The 20208-nt window shown below is 42.4% G+C and overlaps 1 protein-coding gene across 3 annotated transcripts; it reads left to right on the top strand.

Moving 5' to 3' along the window:
* The first annotated feature begins 593 nt into the window (after window positions 1–593).
* EFCAB14 (EF-hand calcium binding domain 14) lies at window positions 594–20014 on the top strand. 3 transcript variants are annotated; one of them, XM_057430706.1, is made up of 11 exons: window positions 595–915; window positions 1753–1901; window positions 5148–5293; window positions 7078–7176; window positions 12017–12127; window positions 13061–13141; window positions 14003–14194; window positions 14852–14938; window positions 16087–16198; window positions 17029–17160; window positions 18072–20014. In XM_057430706.1, exons 1-11 carry the CDS (start codon window positions 740–742, stop codon window positions 18245–18247), a joined length of 1461 nt encoding a protein of 486 aa, XP_057286689.1. In that variant the 5' UTR covers window positions 595–739; the 3' UTR covers window positions 18248–20014. The 3 variants fall into 3 exon arrangements, with proteins under 3 accessions (XP_057286691.1, XP_057286689.1, XP_057286690.1); XM_057430707.1 differs by having other exon boundaries at window positions 596–915; window positions 14852–14932; XM_057430708.1 differs by lacking the exons at window positions 12017–12127; window positions 13061–13141 and having other exon boundaries at window positions 594–915.
* Window positions 20015–20208: the final 194 nt, after the last annotated feature.

Genomic DNA, 20208 nt, shown 5'->3' with positions numbered 1-20208 from the left:
CTCATTTCCACCCATTCCCATCCCGGCTGACATCTCTCCCCACCGAGCGAGCTAAAGTTTTAAGTCGCATCTTAAGAACAGTCGGGGCAGCATGTTTGCCACAGCGGCCGCGGTGGATGCTGCACCGGGCTGGCGTTGCGGTGCTGTGTCAGCCGAGGGGCTGGGTAACGCCGCAGCTTTGTGGCAGGCACAAGGCGGGCAGCTGCCAGGCAACACCGCTTCTCTACCACCGGTATCTCTGGGAGCAACGGCCCCCGCTGAGCCCGCGGGCGAAGGGGCAGAAGGTAACGGTGGAGGGAGGCACCAAGCCGGGCAGTGCCCCTCAGCTCGGCCGCTTCACGCCGCCTCCTTCCCAGCACGCCCCATCTGCCAGAGCCGGGACTCGAACCCTCAAACCTCCATCACAACTCCCGACCCCCGTGGAGGGCGCGCCTGGGCCTTTAAGCCTCGAGTGGGGCGGCCCCGCGCTGCCCAATGGGAACGCGGCTTGCTGGCAGGTGGAGGGGGCGGGCTCGACGGGCCGGTCGCAGCCATGGCGCGGGCGGGGCGGGCGGTGGGGCCAGGCGTGCCGCCGCGGGGCCGGCGGGGGAGCAGCGGCCGCGGCCCCGCGGAGCGCCTGTAGCCGCGGCCGGGCCGCAGGCTGGCGAGCCGGGGCGCGCTGGCGGCGGCCGCCGTGACGGCGGCGGAGGAAGAGGGAGGCGGGACCCAGCCGCCGACCGTGCCGCCGCCGCACAAGAGGATGAAGAAGCGGAAGGAGCTGAACGCCCTTATCGGCCTGGCCACCGACGGCCGCAGGAAGAAGCCCGCTAAGAAGGGCTCGGGACACCGGCTGCTGCGCACGGAGCCGCCCGCCTCCGACTCCGAGTCCAGCTCCGAGGAGGACGAGTTCTCCGGGGCGCGGGGCCGCTGCGGCAAGTGAGTCCCTGGGGCTGCCGGCGGGAGCCGGCCCAAGCTGGTCCTCCCCGCCTAGGGCTCCGGCCCTCAGCGCCGGTCTCCGGGGTGCGCTCCGCGGCTGGGGAGGCTGGTGGGGAGCTGGGGGCTGCCGGGAGAGACTTAGAGCTACGCTGAGTCCCCACAGGTCGTCTGGTGAGGGGTTGAAGTAGATCTCAACCGTCCTTTTGGCTTTCTAGTTCTTGTTTTTAATGTTTAATGCTCAGCGCAGCTGAAGTCCTTAGGGCAGCTCGGGGGCAGTTGGTTAAGTGTTGAGCACAGCTATTGTGTGTTCATGGCACAGTCCTGTGTGCTTGAGCTGCCGCCGTATTGGTTTCTCATGGACGTGATGAGCTTTGTCAGTAAATAAACTTCTCAGTTAAGTTATTAATGGGCTTTTAAGAATAACTAAAAAGCAGGCATGTTGCAGAGAAATTTTGGCTTTCACAGTTTAGGATAATCTAGAAGTACTTACTGTAACATTATGGTGATGCTCTTTTTCAAAGCCTGCTTTCCAAGCTATCAAGCAGATGTTTCTAACATAAGCTTATGTGAGAAGAGCAGGAAATCTTAGTATGGGAAACCTGGCAGCTGCTCTTAAATATGCTAGATGTGCCTCCTGAGGATGAACTGAACAGACAGCAATAGCCGCGATCCACTGTAGAGCCTTATTTATTCTTGGAAAAGCTTTTAGTTCTTGTCAGCCAAAACGTCTGCTGTTCTAGCACTGTCCCTTGCTTTGTTTGATAGAGCAGCATTTAAAAATCAAGCTTTTCTAGGTGTTGTTGAATATTCACAACCTGTTATTTATGTTTTATCCAGGGGAGACTATCTACGATGCTGCAAGTTCTGTTACCCATTATGTTCCTTTGTCATTCTCGCTGCTTGTGTGGTAGCATGTGTTGGCTTAGTCTGGATGCAGGTGGCCCTCAAGGAGGATCTGGATGCAATAAAGGAGAAGTTTCGGACTAGTAAGTATAGATGTAACTACACTGTTTCACATCTGCTTTGGGCAAGAGAGAGAGCTTTAGTTGCTTACCTGCTTATTCAAAGCCTGAAAGTACTGAGGAGGCAAACTGACCTTGAATTGAGGAGTCCTCTGAGCCAAAAATACTTGGTGGTTGGGTGAATCTAAGGCAAGTATTATATATTCTTGTCTGCTCTGTGTCTTTCGAGGAGCAGGAAGAGGTGGGCCTGTAGTTTGTATGTACATTTCTAAAATTCCTGGCTTTGGTCTTGGAAGTGCTCTCTTCCAAAGGAAGCCCCTGTTTAAAAAGAGAAAGTTCTGATCAGCCCTGGAACAGCAATCTAAGGGGTTTTGATGCATCCCTTAAAATAATGTAAAACAATGTTCTTGTCTTGAGCTCTTGTTAAAATCTTTAATACTTCCTGTGGTGTTATGCAATTTTAATGTTGCTTTGGTATTATGTTTTATCCTTGTTTCCTGTAAATGTTCATCTTGCTTGAAGCCTGTTCTTGTTCAGCTTTCACGTGTTGCATGTGGTGTGGACTTACATCATGTTTAATACTTAGAAGTATGGAGTTAATGTGAAGCATTTTGCTTGCAGCTCTCAGATTTTTCCTGTCCATGTAAGATTTCAGTATTAACTTCTGTAGCACTGAGATTTGCATGTAGCATATGTTCTGTATACCTCATCTCTGGACGCAGTGTCTGTTTTGGTGCATTGTTCTAGTAGTGTTTAAAATCGTATGCATTGAAAAAGGCAAAGATAAGCTAAGGAGCTGTGCAAACAGGGCAAAAGAAAGTGAAGCTTAGGCATTCAGGTAGTCTCTAGCTGCTTCAGGAAACCTGAGGAGTTATATTTTGCATGAGGAGCACCTCTGTTGACCACGGGTTTTGTTGCACAGCTTTGGTCTTAATCTTTGAATTTTTGTGTTCATGACACGAAGATGACCTTAAAAATAAGGCTGATGACATCAGTTAAATTAGGAGACTGCAAGGGCAAGAGTTAAGCAGAGGACTTGATTTGCTTGTGGTGAAAGAGGCATTGAGGAAATGCATGTAGAAATTCCTTGCTATTGGTGGTTCAGGGCTTCCTGTTCAGGTGTGTAACTGCTGTGAGGTGGGGAGTTGCTTGCCAAGGTGGAACCTGCTGGCTGCCTGGCTGGCTGGCTAGCAGTGAGAGGAAGTGCTCCTGATAGATGTGCTTTTAGATTAACTGATACTGAACTCTGAAAGTTAGCTGTAGGTGGTATCCACCAGTTATGGAGGACACCTTTAGTTACAGGCCCTCCTTTGTGGCTGTGAGTGCACCAAACAGCCCTGCAGTTGTTGTTGCTGTGTCCTGGGTAAGCTGACTGCTGCTCTTCTTGGAATGGTCTGCTTTAAGTAGAAGTTTTGCACAATGACAACATTTGTTGGCTTTGGTGTAGTTAAGTTTCATCATTCCTGTTCTACACAGACCCCTTTGTTAAAGCAGTTGTTCTCTCCGAGCTTCCTGTCTGGCAGTTACAGATGTGCTTTTTTTTTTTTCTCCTTAGTAGCTCTGATAGAAAAGCCATGCATCTAGTATTTCATTCAGAGGTGGAACAGTCTCAGATGTCCCTGCCACTGTAATAGCATACCTAGAAGCTGGATGGGAGCCTCAGAATGAGGCACAACATTAAAAACAACAACAAAAAAACAGCAAGAGTAACCTGGTTCTAAAAAGTAACATTGTGCTTTGGTAAAATGTGTGGATGGATGGATGAGCAAAGGCATGGGATCTGTCTGTCCCTACAGCAAGTTTGGAGAAAGAACTTTCTTCCTCTGAATCTTCATCCAGATTTTTTCCCCATAAGAGCAGATTCCTGTGGTCGTATTTTAATGTTCTGCCATCCTTTGAACAGACTGTGTTATGGGTGCTTTTTAAGAATAAGACATCTTTGTATCTAGTACGTTTGGGATAGAGGGAAGTCATTGTGGTGTTTCCCTTCTTAGTAATTGTGCTACGAACAGTAATGCATTCTATCACTGTAAAAGTCTTCAGTGGAGTCTCGCTCTACACCGTAAGAGTGGCAAAACAGACGATAGTTTGTCTACAGGAGCCTCTGAAACGTCAGATTTGGTGTGAAGTGCTTATATTGAACCCTCAATTAGTTCTCAGTCTGTTTTGGCTAAAGTAAATCTTTCAAGGTTGTGTGTAACTGAAAGTGTTGTTTGGATCTGGATGATCTGAGCAGATTACTCTGTCCCTAGAAAGGACTGTGAGGACTTGCTTCCAGAAAAGTGAAGAGGGTTTTTGAAGGTGTATGTCTTTCCAGTTGTGTGTATTTGGGCACCACAGCATGAAGCCCTCCTGAAGGCTTCCTCTTTTTGACCAGATGGGTCATGCATGGAAATCTGTTCTGGGAGCTGCCAGCTACATATGCTGTACATCCCACTGCTCTTGGCAGCATGTTCTCAGTAGTGGTGGTTTGTTGTGGAGCATTGTGTGCTACATTACAGGGTGGAGGTAGAGATTTTGACGAACTCTGTCATCTCCATCTCAAAACCTTTGCTTATTTGTTTGCCAGACCTAGGGATTTAGGGTTACCTAATAGTGCTTGCAGCTAAATAGCTTAGTCACTGCCAACCTGGAAGAGCTGCATTTCTGAAGCTCATTTGAATTGGCTGCATGTTTCCCTCTTACGTGTAGCGTTAATTGCTGTAATAACTGACTTTATTTCCAAGGACCCTGTTTATTGATTTGTTTACCAACAGATGTTAGGGTGCAAGGTTATATGTTCAGTTGTCTTACTGGTACACAGAACAACTGTAATCACGATAATCTCCTTGGAATTAATTTCATCATCGGCCGCTTTGGAGGCTTGAGAAGGGCACAGAAGTTCATTTCACGTGCTTCCTTTGCCCTGGTAGTGTTGGCAGTCCTTACAGTCCCATTACCTTTTCATGTTCCTCTGAAAGTAATGCAAAATAACTGCACTAAATAAAGACCTACTGAGGCTTGCCAGAGTGACAGTACTATTGCGAAGTGTTACATTTAGTACGGTCTCTCTGGGTTTTCTCTGCAGACATGGGTACTCTTAAAACAGCTGTAATTCTGAACAAACACTTAATTCTGAATTGGCAATAAACCCCTATGTAGGAACTGTTATTTCCTTCTTTTACTGCTATAGATGGTGCTGCTTTCATTTGTTTTCTGCCTTTCAACATTGTTTACCTGGACTTTTTAATTTCATTATTCTTCGAGGTTTTTTTATATTTTGTTTTTTAGTGGAATCTAATCAAAAGACATCATTCCAAGAAATTCCTAAACTGAACGAAGATTTGGTGCAGAAGCAAAAGGAACTCGAACAAATTGAGACTGGAGAACTGGGGCTAAATAAAATTTGGATAAATATCACAGAGATCAATAAACAGGTGAGAGGGATCAGTGCTTGGTTTTGAAAAATAATAAAATAGTCCATTGAAGCTTATTTCCACAGAAATGCATTTCAAGTGCAGTGCTGAGTTTTTATCTAAGGCCTTCTGTGGCCATATGCTGAACTCTTAAACTGGAGCATAAGCCTCTTTATTAAACAAACAAACAAAGTTTGAGCATCCATCTGGACTGGAAATTGATCACAAATTGAAGAAATTGCACAACTGGTGGATAAACTTCAGGCAGAACTTAAAAGAACCTGAGACTGGGCAGTTCTTCATTTTCCTGCCAAATAAGTCCGGTGTTCATGATGAGAGATTTGACATTTCAGAGAGCATCTGCAAATGTTTCATAAGTGTGGAAAACAGTTACCCAAATCAGTGCAAGTTCACATTGCTACAGATGAAGCACTGGTGTCTTGTGAATATAAAATCTGCTCATACGCACTCAGCATCTGAGCTGGTGTAAATCTTAGCTCTGTTTATGCAGCTAAACCTAAGCCACTTAACAGGAGGCTCAGCTGCTTTATTAACTCATGCTTCTTCAAACAAAGCATCCAGCAAGGTTCTTATTGAAATTCTTGCCACAAAGGGTAAAAGTTCAGAGCTGCTCACAGCGGTGTCAAGAAGTGTCCTCTCCGACACTGGTGCTTTGGGTTTAATTTTAAGAGTATTGAGGTGCCTGTTCAGGTTGGTTTTTCTTCAGTCCCATGCAGTGGTTAAGTGCTAAATGAGGCACGTAAATAGATTTGACAAGTTTTCTTTGGCATCTGGCAGTATGCATTATCTACAGATATTCAGGTGCTTCACTGGACTTGTAAAACACTATCATCTGCATCTGGATGTTAAATATACTTGCACATGGCTCTTGCAGGCCCTCAAGTTCCTACAGGGTCTGTTTATAGTTTGAGCCAGCTCTCCTGGGAATAAAAATTTAGTTAGTTTTTTTATTATTTTCCATGAACTGTTGGGATGTGCTGCTGGGAATTATTTCAGCCAATATTCACAGCTGTGGAACCAGAGAGACTGCACTCAAACTGATCAACATAGGCCTAATGTAACATTAGGATCTTGCTCATTTCCTCAGCTTGTGAAACTTTTTTCCTCTTTTAACACAAAGAAAGTTGTTTTTGTGCTGTCAAATGTGAGAAGAAATTATTTTGACTACCAATGGCTACAAATTGATCTTAAAGTGATAGTGTTAGCCATGGATGACTAGCAGGTAGCTGGTTTTAGTTTATTTGATAACTTCTCAGTTGGAGTGAATAAGGAATCTTGAAGACTCATTGAATAACTTGCTGTCTGGGTCAAACAGTTTGACAGAAATTTCGGTAAACCACTGTAGCTAGATTGTCACTGTTACATTTCTGTATCAGAAGGTGTGGGTAATATGTGCAACTCCTCTGTTACTCAGAGAAGTTGCGTGCTTTGCTGGGTATTGCCAGGCAGGTTTGACTGCTAACTACAGTAAGTGGGTGACTGTTTCCTCCACGTAAGGGCTTCTTGTACAATTCTTTGTATCTTTCTTGGGCACCACCCTCTAATGAATGTAAAATGGGCCGAGGTCTACCTTTTTGAAAAGAAGGGGCTTCTATAGCTTTCAGGCATGGCCTAGGGTCGTGGTTTAAGCAGGGCTTCTAACCTAGAGATGGGTGATTTTTGTGTGTGTACATGTATAATTGTCTTGCTTTATGCTTGAATGTTACAAATTAAGTCATTAGTATTGGGGAAGGTCAGAATCAGGATTATGTTGACTAATTCTAAATATTCCTCTTTGGTTTTAGATATCACTATTGACCTCAACAGTAAATCATCTCAGAAACAACATAAAGTCTGCTTCTGATCTGATTTCTCTTCCTCTCACAGTAGAGAAACTTCAGAAGGCAAGTACTGTAAATGTGGCTATTGCTAAATGTGGTGTTCTGTGCTGCTGAATGCTGAGCTGCAGCTGTGCTCTATGGGACAGCAGTGGCAACAGGAATTACTTGAATTGTCTGAGAGGAATATTTGCTTCTCTTGTTTTTGAATTAGACTTCATATACTTGATAGTGTATGGTCCTACAGTAACACAGGGCAGGTAAAAAAGTTGAAGGCCATGTTTGTCCCTTTCTGAAAATGCATTTTTTTATATTATGTTGTCATTTTTTTACTTTAGAACTGATCGTTACTGTTGCTTTCCTTCAGGTTGCTAGTTTTAACATTAAGACACTTGCAAAAAGTCTGTCTGAAGTTTTACAGCTCAGCTTGCAAATAGGTGGTTTGTTTAGCTTTTAATTGGAAAAGAAAATGGATTGCTTTCTGGAAAACTTGCTCATTTTGAGCAGTACATAATTGTATATCTGATTCTGCATTTACAGTCTTGAGGTGTGTAGGAGTCTGACTTGGGAGTGGTGATCCTGGAACTTTATAGTGTGGGAGCTTTCTAGGTGTTCAGTATATGAACAGCAAAACATGAGTTGTACTGGGATAGTTTTCTGGCAACCCCTTGGAAGATGGGCCTTACTGGGTGACACAAGCTTACTTCTGAAGTGACTTCTGTTAGTACGGTGTCTTACCCATGTCTTACCATTCTTTACCAAAGAACTGTCCTTTTTATCTTGGTACAAAGAATGGTTTGTTGAAACTTCCCCAGCTCCTCCATAGCAGTTATGGGCATTTAGCAATAAACATTTATATTGGGCTAATAGCTAATCTCAGTCTAGTCTTTGTGGCTTTTATGGGTTTCCACTTCTCATTTCCTAAAAGATTAATGTATAATCAACAAGCTAGTTATATGCAAAGCAATTAGTGTGGTTTGGCTGATCAGGCTGCTGGAATCTCTTTTTACAGGATGAGTACAAAGCTGTTGTCTAAGCTTCTAATTTGCTGTTATGAAGATGTTGTATTTTCAGTGTCATATCAGAAGTAAGCCTTAAGGCAGTACCTAGTCTGAAATCTGCACCTACTTTGTGTGTGTATGTATATTTATATATACAAACAGTGTATAAAGAACTTTTTGTCATCTTGCTGCCTTCAGTCCTGTCAGGACAAAGTGTTTGGGCCAGCAGGTTTCAGCTTCTAGCAGTCTGCTGAACAGCAAGGCTTTTCCATGTTGGAGTAAGTCCATCCTTGGTCACACTTTATGAAAATCAAATAACCTGAGAACTTTTGAGTTCTTTCCAGTCTCACTGTTGAGCCTAAAGCGTTAGATGTGGCATCTGTTACCACTGCTCTCTTGATGCCGTCTGTGTGCATGCTGCACTGGCTCCTGTCATGGAGGAGAACTTCAGTGAGTGTAGGTGGTAGCCTGGCTTTTGATAGCCTGGTGAAAAACTCCTGTTCAGCTGTCTGTTGCATCCAGCTGTCTTTGGAATTACCTGCCTTTCTTTGAAGAAACTGTCTTATCAGCAGTCCTGGCTAACCAGGGAAGTCCCAGTTCACTGGAGGTTAGCAAACGTAATGCCCATCTACAGGAAGGGACAAAAGGAGGATCTGAGGAACTACAGGCCTGTCAGTCTGACCTCAGTGCTGTGGAAGGTTATGAAGCAGATCACCTTGAGTGCCATCATGCAGCACATACAGGACAGCCAGGTGATCAGGCCCAGTCAACATGGGTTTGTGAAAGACAGGTTGTGCTTGGCTAACTGGTCTCCCTCTATGGCAAGGTGACCCACTCGGTGGATGAGGGAAAGGCTGTGGATGTTGTCTACCTAAACTTCAGTAAAGCCTTTAACAATGCTTCTCACAGCATTCTCCTGGAGAAACTGTCTGCTTATGACCTGGACTCGTGTACCCTTTGCTGGGTAAAAAACTACCTGGGTGGCTGAACCCCAAGAGTGGTGATGAATGGAGTTAAATCCAGTTGGAAGACAGTCACAAGGGGTGTTCTCCAGAGCTCAGGATTGGGGCCATCTCTGTTTACTATCTTTATCAATGATCTGGATGAGGGGATTGAGTGCACCCTCCGTAAGTTTCCAGATGACACTAAGCTGGGTGGGAAGGTTGGATCTGGTGGAGGGTAGGAAGGCACTGCAGAGGGATCTGGCCAGGCTGGATTGATGGGCAGTGGTATGAGGTTCTGCACGGCTCAGTGCCGGGCCCTGCACTTGGAACACTACAACCGTGTACAATGCTGCAGGCTTGAAGAGTGGCTGGAAAGCTGCCTGATGGAAGGGGATCTGGGAGTTCTGATTGATGGAGTTCTGATTGAACATGAGCCAGCTGGTGCCCAGGCAACCAAGACAGCCAACAGTATCCTGGCCTGTGTCAGACATAGTGTGGACAGCAGGGCCAGGGCAGTGATCATCCCCCTGTACTGGGCACTGGTGAGGTTGTACTGTGAATCCTGCGTTCAGTCCTGAGCCCCTCACTACAAGAAAGACATTGAGGTGCTGGAGCGGGTCCAGCAAATGGTAATGAAGGTGGTAAAGGGTCTGGAGAACAAGTGTTACGAGAAGCAGCTGAAAGAACTGAAGTTATTCAGCCTGGAGAAAATGAAGCTCAGGGAAGACCTTATTGGCCTCTACAACTACCTGAAAGGAAGTTGTATTGAGGTGCAGGTTAGTGTCTTCTACCAAGTAATAAGTCATAGGATGAGAAAAAATGGCCTCAAGTTGTGCCAGGGGAGGTTTAGATTGAATATTAGGAAAAATATCTTCACCGAATGGGTTGTCAAGCATTGGAACAGGCTGCCCAGGAAGATGGTTGAGGCAGCATGCCTGGAGGTATTTAAAAGGATGTGTAGATATGGTGCTTGGGGACATGGTTTAATGTTGGACTTGGCTGTTCTAAGTTAATGAATGGTTGGACTCGATCTTAAAGGTCATTTTCAATCTAAATGATTCTGTGATTCTCTGAAAAAGCTGCTATTCTTAGAACAGGCTTTGGCTTTCTTAAGCCTTTTTCCCTGTAGGTACTGTTCCTGAAAATGAGCAGCTGCCTGCTGGTGTTAAGAGTCCTGAAGGTTTATTGAGAGAGTTCCTCTTGGGTAAAGGCTTTTGTTCAGACTAATGAAAGGTGCTGAAGGTGTCCTGAGGTCTTCCAGGGCAGAGATTGCTTACTGAATCTGTGTTCAGACTTGCAGAATGGAAAGCTGGAAAATCTGTGTGGATATTGTTTGAATATAGTTTGGTTAGCCAGAGTATCACTTCAGTGCCTTAAGAGCTTATGAGTATTTACAGGGTCATAGGAAAAAGGGTTTTAGATGTGTTGTTTTAATGATTGAAGAAAGCAGACACAGCTACAGGTTGGGCAGAGAAGAGATTCAGAGCAGCCCTGCGGAGAAGGACTTGGGGGTGCTGGTCGATGAGAAAATGAACATGAGCCGGCAGTGTGCTCTTGCAGACAAGAAAGCCAACCATATCCTGGGCTGCATCAAAAGGAGTGTGACCAGCAGGTCGAAGGAGGTGATCCTGCCCCTCTACTCTGCTCTTGCGAGACCTCATGTGGAGTATTGTGTGCAGTTCTGGTGTCCTCAACATAAAAAGTACATGGAACTGTTGGAACAAGCCGAGAGAAGGGCCACGAGGATGATCAGGGGACTGGAGCACCTCCCGTATGAAGACAGGCTGAGGAAGCTGGAGCTGTTCAGCCTGGAGAAGAGAAGGCTGTATTGAGACCTCATAGCAGCCTTCCAGTATCTGAAGGGGGCCTATAGGGATGCTGGAGAGGGACTCTTCATTAGAGACTGTGGTAACAGGACAAGGGGTAACAGGTTAAATCTTAAACAGGAGAAGTTTAGGTTGGATATAAGAAAGAAATTCTTTCCTGTTAGGGTAGTGAGGCACTGGAATGGGTTGCCCAGGGAGATTGTGAATGCTCCATCCCTGGCAGTGTTCAAAGCCAGGTTGGAAGAAGCTTTGGGCGGCATGGTTTAGTGTGAGGTGTCCCTGGCCATGGCAAGGGGGTTGGAACTAGATGATCTTAAGGTCCTTTCCAACCCTAACGATTCTATGATTCTATTAAGAATGGAATGAGAAGCATAGGGGTATGCTCTGTTCTCTTACTGTAGTTTCCACTGGTGGTTGTGGATGTCCTAGCTGATGATCTGATGCTAGGGGCTGTGCCATCAGCTGCTAAAACACTGGTGCAGCTTTACAGCATAGTTACTTTCTAAAGTGATAGCTGGGGACTGGAGCAGTTCATATGGGTGAAGGCAAGGGCAGGGTGAGATGGGAGCAGTCAGAAGCAAAAGTAGCTGTCAGAGCACACTGTACCTGCAGAATTCATGGGGGCTTTTCTAATGCTTCAGAGCCATTCTTTCATTTTAGAAAAGGCAATTTAATCTGCAGCCTTTGGCAGACAAGTTTTGTGGTGTATAATGTGTCTGATGGGTGCCTCTGAAAGACAATTGAGACAGGATAAATTGGTGGTATCAACATCCTAGTATTCAATATGGACACTCCATGTAAAGAGGAGGTAAGATGTCTACATATCAGGATTATTTTTCATATTGATGCCAGCACATTAATATTGTTTGGGGAGTGGGAGTAGCAAACCCATAATTTTGGCTCTAGCTTAAGCTTTCATGGTGAAGAGTGTGTCTTTGTTTACTGGCCTGGAGAGATGACGGGTAGAATTTGCAGGTTTGCTGCAGAAAAAGCTCTGGATATTTCAAATGCCCTTGTGTATTTTTGTGGCAGTCTGCCTGCAGCTTAACTAGCAAAACATTGTGTTCAGCAGTTGAAACTTTGGGACAGTGAAGTTTGAGGAAGGCTGAGGTTTTTGTTGTCTTCTTTATTCCAGACTGTAGCTAACATAGGCAGCACACTTACCAGTGTTTCGCATGATGTTGAAAATATACAGACAGCTATTGAAGAATACAAGAAATCCATAGAAATCCTTCAGAATGACGTGGTAAGAAAATGTGTTGATTTAACATGTGTTTTACTAGTTACCTGCATAACATGAAGCAAGTTTAAGAACAGTCTGGAGTTCTGCCTTATGCCTTTCAAGATACTTTTGACGTTTCAGTGGGTTGGTACATTAGTAAACTGATCTTCTAATCCCTGTGTGGCGTGTCCTATGGGGCCAAGTTTGTATTTCTCTGGACCCAGAATTGTTGGTCCCTACAGCACTTCTTATCCTGCATATTTTTGCTTTGCATGAAATAGATGTGGAGCCTTGGGAGTCTGCTTCTGTGTGAGGCAGGATACTGCTTATAGTAACTGTCTGCACTGTTTTAGAATTATGGGTAGTGGAAGCATTGAGATAGAGTTTGTTGGTTGAAATAAGGATGAAATTACTGCCTGTCTTTACCAGAATCTACTCACTCTATTTATACCAACGTCTCACTTGGGATTAAGAAACTGAGCCAGTAATTAAAGTTTTCCAGCTAAACTGCAATACAGCATTACTTTATTATGAATACTTGCAGATAAAATGTAAATTAGGCTCATTATAAAACTTAATGCAGTCAATGGGTGTTAACAGAAGCATTGCAGATGTGGCAGTGTGTATGGTAGCAGTGAAATGCGTATCATAAAACTCCACTAAATGGAGAAGAGCTCATTAGGAGGGTTTAATTAAAATAAATTTGGACCTTCTGTACTTGAAAGTGAAAACTCTGTTAGTCTAGTTAAAATACTGCATGCACAATAGCCATGAGTGCCTGTAATTGTAAGAAAACATCCTTAGCTACACCCAGCCAGTTATCGATAGCTTAGTATGGTTTTTTACAAGCATTTGGTAACATAGAATCATAGAATAGTTAGGGTTGAAAAGGACCTTCAGATCATCCAGTTCCAACCCCCACATAATTCCAACATAATTTTCTACTTCTTTTCTTAGAGGGAATTAAAACAGATACCTTCACTTCCCTCCACTGTTGTGCCAAGGACTGAGAAGAATCAGACAGAAAACTGCAGAAAGGTATTTCCCCCCTTGCATAAGGAATATTGGTACAAGTATCACTGATGTGTAACTTTTTGGGTGGGTTTTGCAGTACTGTAGCATATAAAAAGTGGTGTTTTATCAAGACACTACAGATAATATCCTTCAAAAGGAAGTATAAGGTCATTTAGCTGTAGTTGTTCCTGTGTATGTGCAAACAGGAAAGTACCCTGGTCTGAGAGTACTTTTTTTGTGTTATAACTGGGTGAGGAGTAAAACGATGAATATCCAACAAATTATACGTGCACTTTGCTCATGTAAATGGAAATGAATTAAAGGCTTTTTATGGAATGGGTTTTATAGCAAGTATTTGCTAACCTGAGCAAATTTGGGAGTGGCCTGTGTTGAGTCACCCTCAATGGGATATGAGGTGTGGAAGGCAGGGATTCAGCAACAACCAAAAGAAAAGGTAATGTGTGGGTGTTTAGCTGAATGGGTTGGAATGGAAGGTCTGCATTTATTCACATTTAAAACAGTCAGTATCTTCCTCAAAAACAAACCTTGTGTAGAAATATGCCTAGTACATTCTTCCTTGGGAAAAACAGTTGGTGTGGTTACTAAACTTGCCCTGGAAAACAAGATGAATAGGCTTTCTGTGTTTGCTGGCACAGCTGAAGTGATTACATTAGCAACAAAGAGGTTAGTCCTAAGGAAGAATCTCTGTTTCAAACTTTGAAAGCTGGAATAACTTTCTGGAAGCTTCCAGTTGGATGTTTTCAGTGATGTCTGTGGAGAGCCAGTGTAAAGTCTGCCCAGTTAAACTGGGTCAGTCACCATACTGTTAATAGCAAGGTGCTGCAGAGGTTGAGTAAATTGATGTGTGCTGGTTTTATATTTCAGGAAAGCCAGTCACTGCATGCAGCCTTGGGAGAGCTAAATAACATTGTAGTGGCATACCAAAAGTTGAATGACATCAAGCTTCTAAATGTGGATTCAGCCATTGGTAACCTCAGCCAGAGGGTTATGCTGTTAGAAAACTCTACCCTTTCTGGGAATAATCTGGACAAAAGAGAAAACTTGTCTAGCAGTGTGGTAAGTATTTGATGACTAAAGGTATACACTCATGCTGGTAGTTTCAATGCTTTCTATGCACTACAGATACAGCTTTTTCAAACCTAGCTAAAGAAAAAATCAGAATGGAATTTGAGACACTCAGGACTTTATTTGAAAAGGCTGGAATTTGTTCCATATTTCTGAACAGATAATCAGTGTTAAGAGTATCCCCGAAGGAGTTATTTCTTCCCTGCAGAATCTACAGAAAAATGTCTAAAACACTGTGACATTTAAGACTTGAGTGACTGGTTAATGAATGCTATTCACAAACCTCTGTGTTTTAGGAAGGCATTCTGGCATGGGGCTGTTAAGACCAATGAAGAGCTAGGTGGACCTCTGGGTTGTCCAGTGGTGCTTAAATGCTAAAACCCCCATAAAATTAATACTAAATAGGTTCATTTGTGGAATCCAGTGCTTTCTGTATGTCATAGTGGGGCCAGTCTCTAAGAATGTGTTCTGTATGTTTAGCAATAAGGACCATGCTGTGTTAAATTACATAACCTTCATGTTTATTCTAGTGTGTATTTGTTCTGGTTTTTCCTGCTTCATGCCTGCCAAATTTGAAGGAAAGAAACCCTATTTGTAGTAAATAATGAATACATGAATAAACTCGGCTCTCCTCCATTTATCCTGTAGGGGAATGATGCAACTACCTCTCAAAATGTGGAAAATGAAGATCAAATAGATAACGAAACTCATTCAAATAAAGAACTGAAGGTAAAAGTAAGGAAACATGAATTCCACTGGACTAGTAGAGCATGTCATTGTCTTTATAGTAATGTTTTAAATTAAACTTAATTGTGGAAAGATCTGCAAGCAGGCCAATCTGATCAAGCTTCTTTTAAAAGTCCAGAGCAGAAGAGCTTATCCACCCCATTTTGGGGACAGGATGTCAATTGGGATGGAAGAAATGTTGTAATAGTTGAAAGTCTTGCCATTCTGACTGTGTATGTGATAACACAGCAGAGCTGCTGTAATATCCTTCTGTGCAGCTGAAAGAATCTTGGGAGGTTCAGATGATGGTCCAGTGGAACAGGGAACTCTGGCATTCAGCATTTGAATACCTGTGCTTTCAGCCATGCTTTCAGCCATGCTTTCAGCAAAGCTAGCACAACTGTTGTGGGTTCATGCCATGAAGGAGCTTATGGCATTTATCCAGGTTTAAAAACTTTCTTGGGTTGACTTAAGAGGAATTTTGCACTAATGAAGTCTAAGAATTGATGAAAGGCACCTCTCAGTAATGATCTGATGACTGTAAGTTTGAGACTAACTGGCCAAACTGTGGGAAAAAAGAGGTGGTGCTGCCGAGTTTAGTTTCTGTCTTCTGGGAAGAAGGTGAGTGAACCAGTTACACTGTCAGTTCTAGGCTTGGATTGATGGAAACTCAACCTGTCATCAGGAACCTACTCATAAAAAGAGCAAAGGAGCTTTAGATTTAAAAATATGGTGGTTTTGGTTTGACAAATACAATGACTCCTGCACTAAGGTAGTCAGTATTGCAGACAGACATTTGAAACAATTCAGTTAATGTAGAAGTGTTCACTCCAAGTATGCTTTAACTGGTTTGTTATAATTTTTCTTGCTCATTTAAATAAGAAATATGGAAATTAAATGTCAGATTCTTTTGAAATTGGTGTCTGCAAAAGAGTTGCTTGCTTTTCAGGTTGAGGTGCTGATTCTATTGTTTTTCTTACAGACTGCGTGAATTTATTCCTTACATCTTTCCATGCATATTATTAAATACTGCCTATTATCTTAAGCTTGATTTAGTCTGGAGAGCTCCAAGTCACTCAAAAATATTTATGTATTTTAAATGACTTCTTTTCCTGATCTTCTCTATCTACTGAAGAGGTGCTTTTTTATATATACAGGAAACAGGAACTAGAGACTCTCAGGTATCAAAACTAAGAGAGACGCTTCAGATGATCAGTGCTCTCACAAGCAAGTCAGAAAATGACAAACTCATCGAGACATCAAAGAATGGTAAGAAGGTCATATAATAGTAATCTGTAAATCTAAAGATTCCCTGTGTAATTCAAAGAGTAACTAATCAGGGTGGGTAATTTAAACTGTTCTTTAAAGCTTTGGTGTAGATTATTTGAGTTAAAGTGGTAGGAAACTGATGGCTCTAAAACAGAAAACTGTATGACTGCTAAAGCTTGAAGGTAACCTTCCATGTGTATAGCAGGATTCACATGCATCAGGAGCTTGTATTTGAAGGCATGTAGTGATTAACCTGTAGAAATTTATACCTGGTAACATCTATTTCTGGTTTTTCAAAATCTAAGTGTAACAGAGGAAAGGTCTATGTCTCTGCTGACTTGTCTCAGTTCTGCACTTTTGCTGTATATATTCAGGTAGTGCTGAAGATAAGATTTTTAAATACTTCATTACACTAGAACTGTGCTTGTCGATTTGCTAACTTGGGAAGTTTAGACCTTGCTGTTGGGGAAGATGGATGCCTGCACTGATAAGGGGAAAGCTACCCAGGTGGGCAGGTGTAATTTGCTTAATAAAGCTTGTTCAGTGCTTCAGGCTGGGGAGTAGAAAGCACTTTCAAGTCATTCTTTGCATGGGGTTTACAAATACATATCAGTACAGCATAAGAGTAAGGCTGTGTAACTGTCAAAAGCTTGCTTCCTTCTGTTCTTCCAGTTACTAAAAGGGGGCAGCAATGCATGCTGTATTCTGAAATGATTTTGCAGCATTCTTATCCCATACAGCATCTATGACAGAATAACTTTATTGTACTTTTTGTTGTTTCTGCTAACTGTAGTTCTGTGTCAAGACTAATAGGAATTGTTTTGTAACAGTTGAAAGTAGTCTGAGTACTACAGTAAAGCCCACAGACCTTTCAAGGCTGGCTTCAAGGTCAGCTGATGACAGCACAGAGGATAATGGACAGCTGAGACATCTGTCCTTACCAGGAATTTCCAGCATTGAAGGTATGTCCTTTCTAGGCTGACCTTTCCTTTTTCTGTATATTTCATGTTAATGTTCATGAGGTTATAACTGTAACTGGAATGATGGTAGTGTAGCTGGGCATTAGTGTTAATGTTCACGAGGTTATAACTGGAATGATGGTAGTGTATCTGGCCATTCAGGGAGAAGTGAGGTCAATTTTAAAAGCTTGAGAATAGGGTCTTTAAAAAGTAATTAAAACCAAACAAGACCAAACCTAAAAGGAAAATAATAGTATGTAGAAGAAAATAATCTGGGTTTTAATCAAGAATGTGCATTAAAAGTGGATTATAATTGTTTTTAGTGACAAAGCGTTATACCAAGTGCCTCAGAGACTGGGAATGAAGTCAAGGGCAAGATTAGGATGCTGAAGGAAAATTAAGTAGATATGTGTATGTTTGATGGTTTTTTTTTTTCCCCTCTTTTTTTTTAAGAGAACACTTCCTGGGCAAATAAATGGTTTCTGGATCTTGCTGCTCAGGCTCTTCAGCTACTGAAAGGGCAATGTTTTGAACTGGGAAATGAGTAGACAGTTTTCCCTTTATACCATCTGTGCTGTTGGTATAGCAACAGTCATTTGAAGCTTGCTTTTGTGGAGGATAACTGTAGCTGTCTGCAGTTAGTGGTTGTAGAATGGGCTATTAGTCATGGCCAGAAATAGGGATTACCTTTTCATGGATTTAGTATAATTTAATCCAGAAATGTTTGTGCTTTTTTTTCTCCTAAACTGTTATTGGTAGCTTGTGACAACGCAGATAGCGAGCTCCATACCTGGAGGTGCTTTATTTCATTACTAGGTAGTAAAGAAACAGTGCAGTTAAAACTGGAAGAGCAGCTTATAGGATATTCCTCTGTACTTAAAGGAGCTACTTTTCAATCCCTGCTCTCTTTGCAGATCTTCAGAATTTCTTTGAAAAAGCAACCCAAGATGCTGATGGAAAACTGTCACATGAAGATCTTCAAAAGCTGCTTGGCTCAACAGCTCAAGAGTCACAGAGCTTTAAGCAATTTGACACAGATGGAGATGAGAAATACTCACTACAAGAACTGAGATTAGCATTAGGTGTCTAAGATGCATATTTAGAAATGTGATACTGATGGATGCTACTGTAGCTAAAGGAAACTACGGGACATGAAAAACTACATCTGCACTTTCCCAGTGTTTTACTGATCTTTGGAGCTAAGTTACTGTACACATTGCACTTCTTTTTTCATTTGCATTTATTGAAGAATAAACCATACAAATTTCTATGTCAATAGGACATAATATTGGGACTGTGTTAAAATCCAGAAAATTCCCAAACTTGGAAACATTTTCCTCTCATTCTTTCCTTTTCAAGGGAGTTCTTGTTTTTAATTGAAAATGTGTACATACTAAAATAAAACTATGGTTTTATAGTTCACTGAAATTTGCCTTAAATTAGAGAGCTGCACTTTATGTAGAGCAGAGGGAAAGCTGTCTTGTAAAGATGGGCTGCTTCTGCTTGTAAATATTTGAGACAGAGTAAATTATGCATATTTAAGGAGAAGTTTGTGTCAGGGGCTGTGTTGGTAGCAAGCTGTTTATAATGAGACTGAGCCTAAAAGTGGTGGTTAAGAGCTTCAGATAAATTTCTGATTTTGACCAAGTGCATCCATGAATGAGTTTAGACTCAGTCAGAGGAAAGCAGGAGTAGTAAATCATGCCCATCTCTAGCAGGATTTATTTTAAGAGGGAAGAGTTGAAAGTGTTTTTATGTCATGAGCCTACAGGAGCAAATTACCAAGTGCTTGGGTTTTCACTTTAGCATTCTTTTTGCTTTGCTGTATTGCATCCAGATTACATTTTGTGAGATAAGCTTATCTGTTCTATTTTTTAAGAAAACGAATAACTTTAACAGATGCTTAAGAGGTAAAAGTCTGCAATGCAGCCTGGTGAGTAGCACCTGGATAATTCATGCCTCAGGTGTGATCAGCAGTGTGCTGATGGTCTTGCTAACTGGTTACTGGAGATCTTTGGAACATGGTTGCTGATGCTGCTGGCTTCTTCCATGAACTGTTGTTTGGGTCACTATGGTGAAGTGTCCTGAGCAAAGCTTCTGGTCACTAGGAGTGAGCAGGTGGGGAAGGCCCAAGGGTAGACTTGTGGGCTGTTTCCTGACTGATGTGAACGTGATCACTTTATACCTTTACCTTTTGTGCTTTTGCCAACAAAAGGATGTAAAATGCAAGATAGGGGTGTGCAGTGGCATCTGTGTTTTCTCCTGATGCATCTTTGTGAGGTTTCCTTACAATAGAGGAAGTGCAGGGTTTGTTTATACTAGTGAACCTTCTGGAACATAGAAAATGACTTCTGCAGAAGGGATTCTCTTGCAGGTGAGACTATGGCCAAGTTGGATGATTTTGCTCACAAGCAGCACTGATGCTGTTGGGAGTTTCTTGCATGATTAGTGACCTCAAGTTGCCCACCTCGCTAAGACATCAGTTTATGTGGAAGTTAGTTTGTAACTGTTGACTTTTACAAAACCTTAGACTGGATGTTTTATGAATAACTGTATTCTGGAAGTATGAATCAGTGAAGGAATGTACAAACCAGAACCCTGTTACCTGTTGCCTAGGCTTCTTTCACTGTTGCTCTCTTCTATCCTGTTTGGGTAATGCAGACGTGACCCAGTACAGAAATGCTTTTGATGTGACGTTTGCAAACACAGTATTTAAAAATGAAACAAAACCAACCAACCTTGGCTTTTGAGAGGACAAGAAGCTGATACTTGCTTCTTGCTGCTTCCCATACCCTTTTATACGCTTCTGTATAATTCCTTAACCAAATAAAAAAAAAACCCTAGCAATAAAATGTAACCATTCTGGTATTTTATTTGTACATACTGTATCATAGCCATATGCCAGAGTTTGCAAAATATTTTTGGAAGTTTGATTTGTATGGAATTTAACTTACCTTAAAATTTAAGGGATTATTGTAGTGCCATGTGAATCTCTTAGTATTTTGTTTTGTTGCAGTCTGCTTTACTTTTAGAAGGCTCTTCAACAGCAGC

This window comes from Pezoporus wallicus, unplaced genomic scaffold (genome assembly GCF_028554395.1).
Source record: "Pezoporus wallicus isolate ANWC-B61680 ecotype Strahan unplaced genomic scaffold, APGP_CSIRO_Pwel_v1 contig_10084, whole genome shotgun sequence".
In the NCBI taxonomy this organism is placed as follows: domain Eukaryota; kingdom Metazoa; phylum Chordata; class Aves; order Psittaciformes; family Psittacidae; genus Pezoporus; species Pezoporus wallicus.
Note: the sequence above shows the minus strand (reverse complement) of the source record. Positions and strands in the feature narration are given on the sequence as shown.

Bases quoted from the DNA above. Each gene is read 5' to 3' on its own strand.
- EFCAB14 (XM_057430706.1), top strand. From the start codon at position 740: ATGAAGAAGCGGAAGGAGCTGAACGCCCTTATCGGCCTGGCCACCGAC. The intron at 916-1,752 runs GTGAGTCCCTGG...TGTTTTATCCAG, and splicing joins GCGCGGGGCCGCTGCGGCAA to GGGAGACTATCTACGATGCT. The intron at 16,199-17,028 runs GTAAGAAGGTCA...GTTTTGTAACAG, and splicing joins CATCGAGACATCAAAGAATG to TTGAAAGTAGTCTGAGTACT.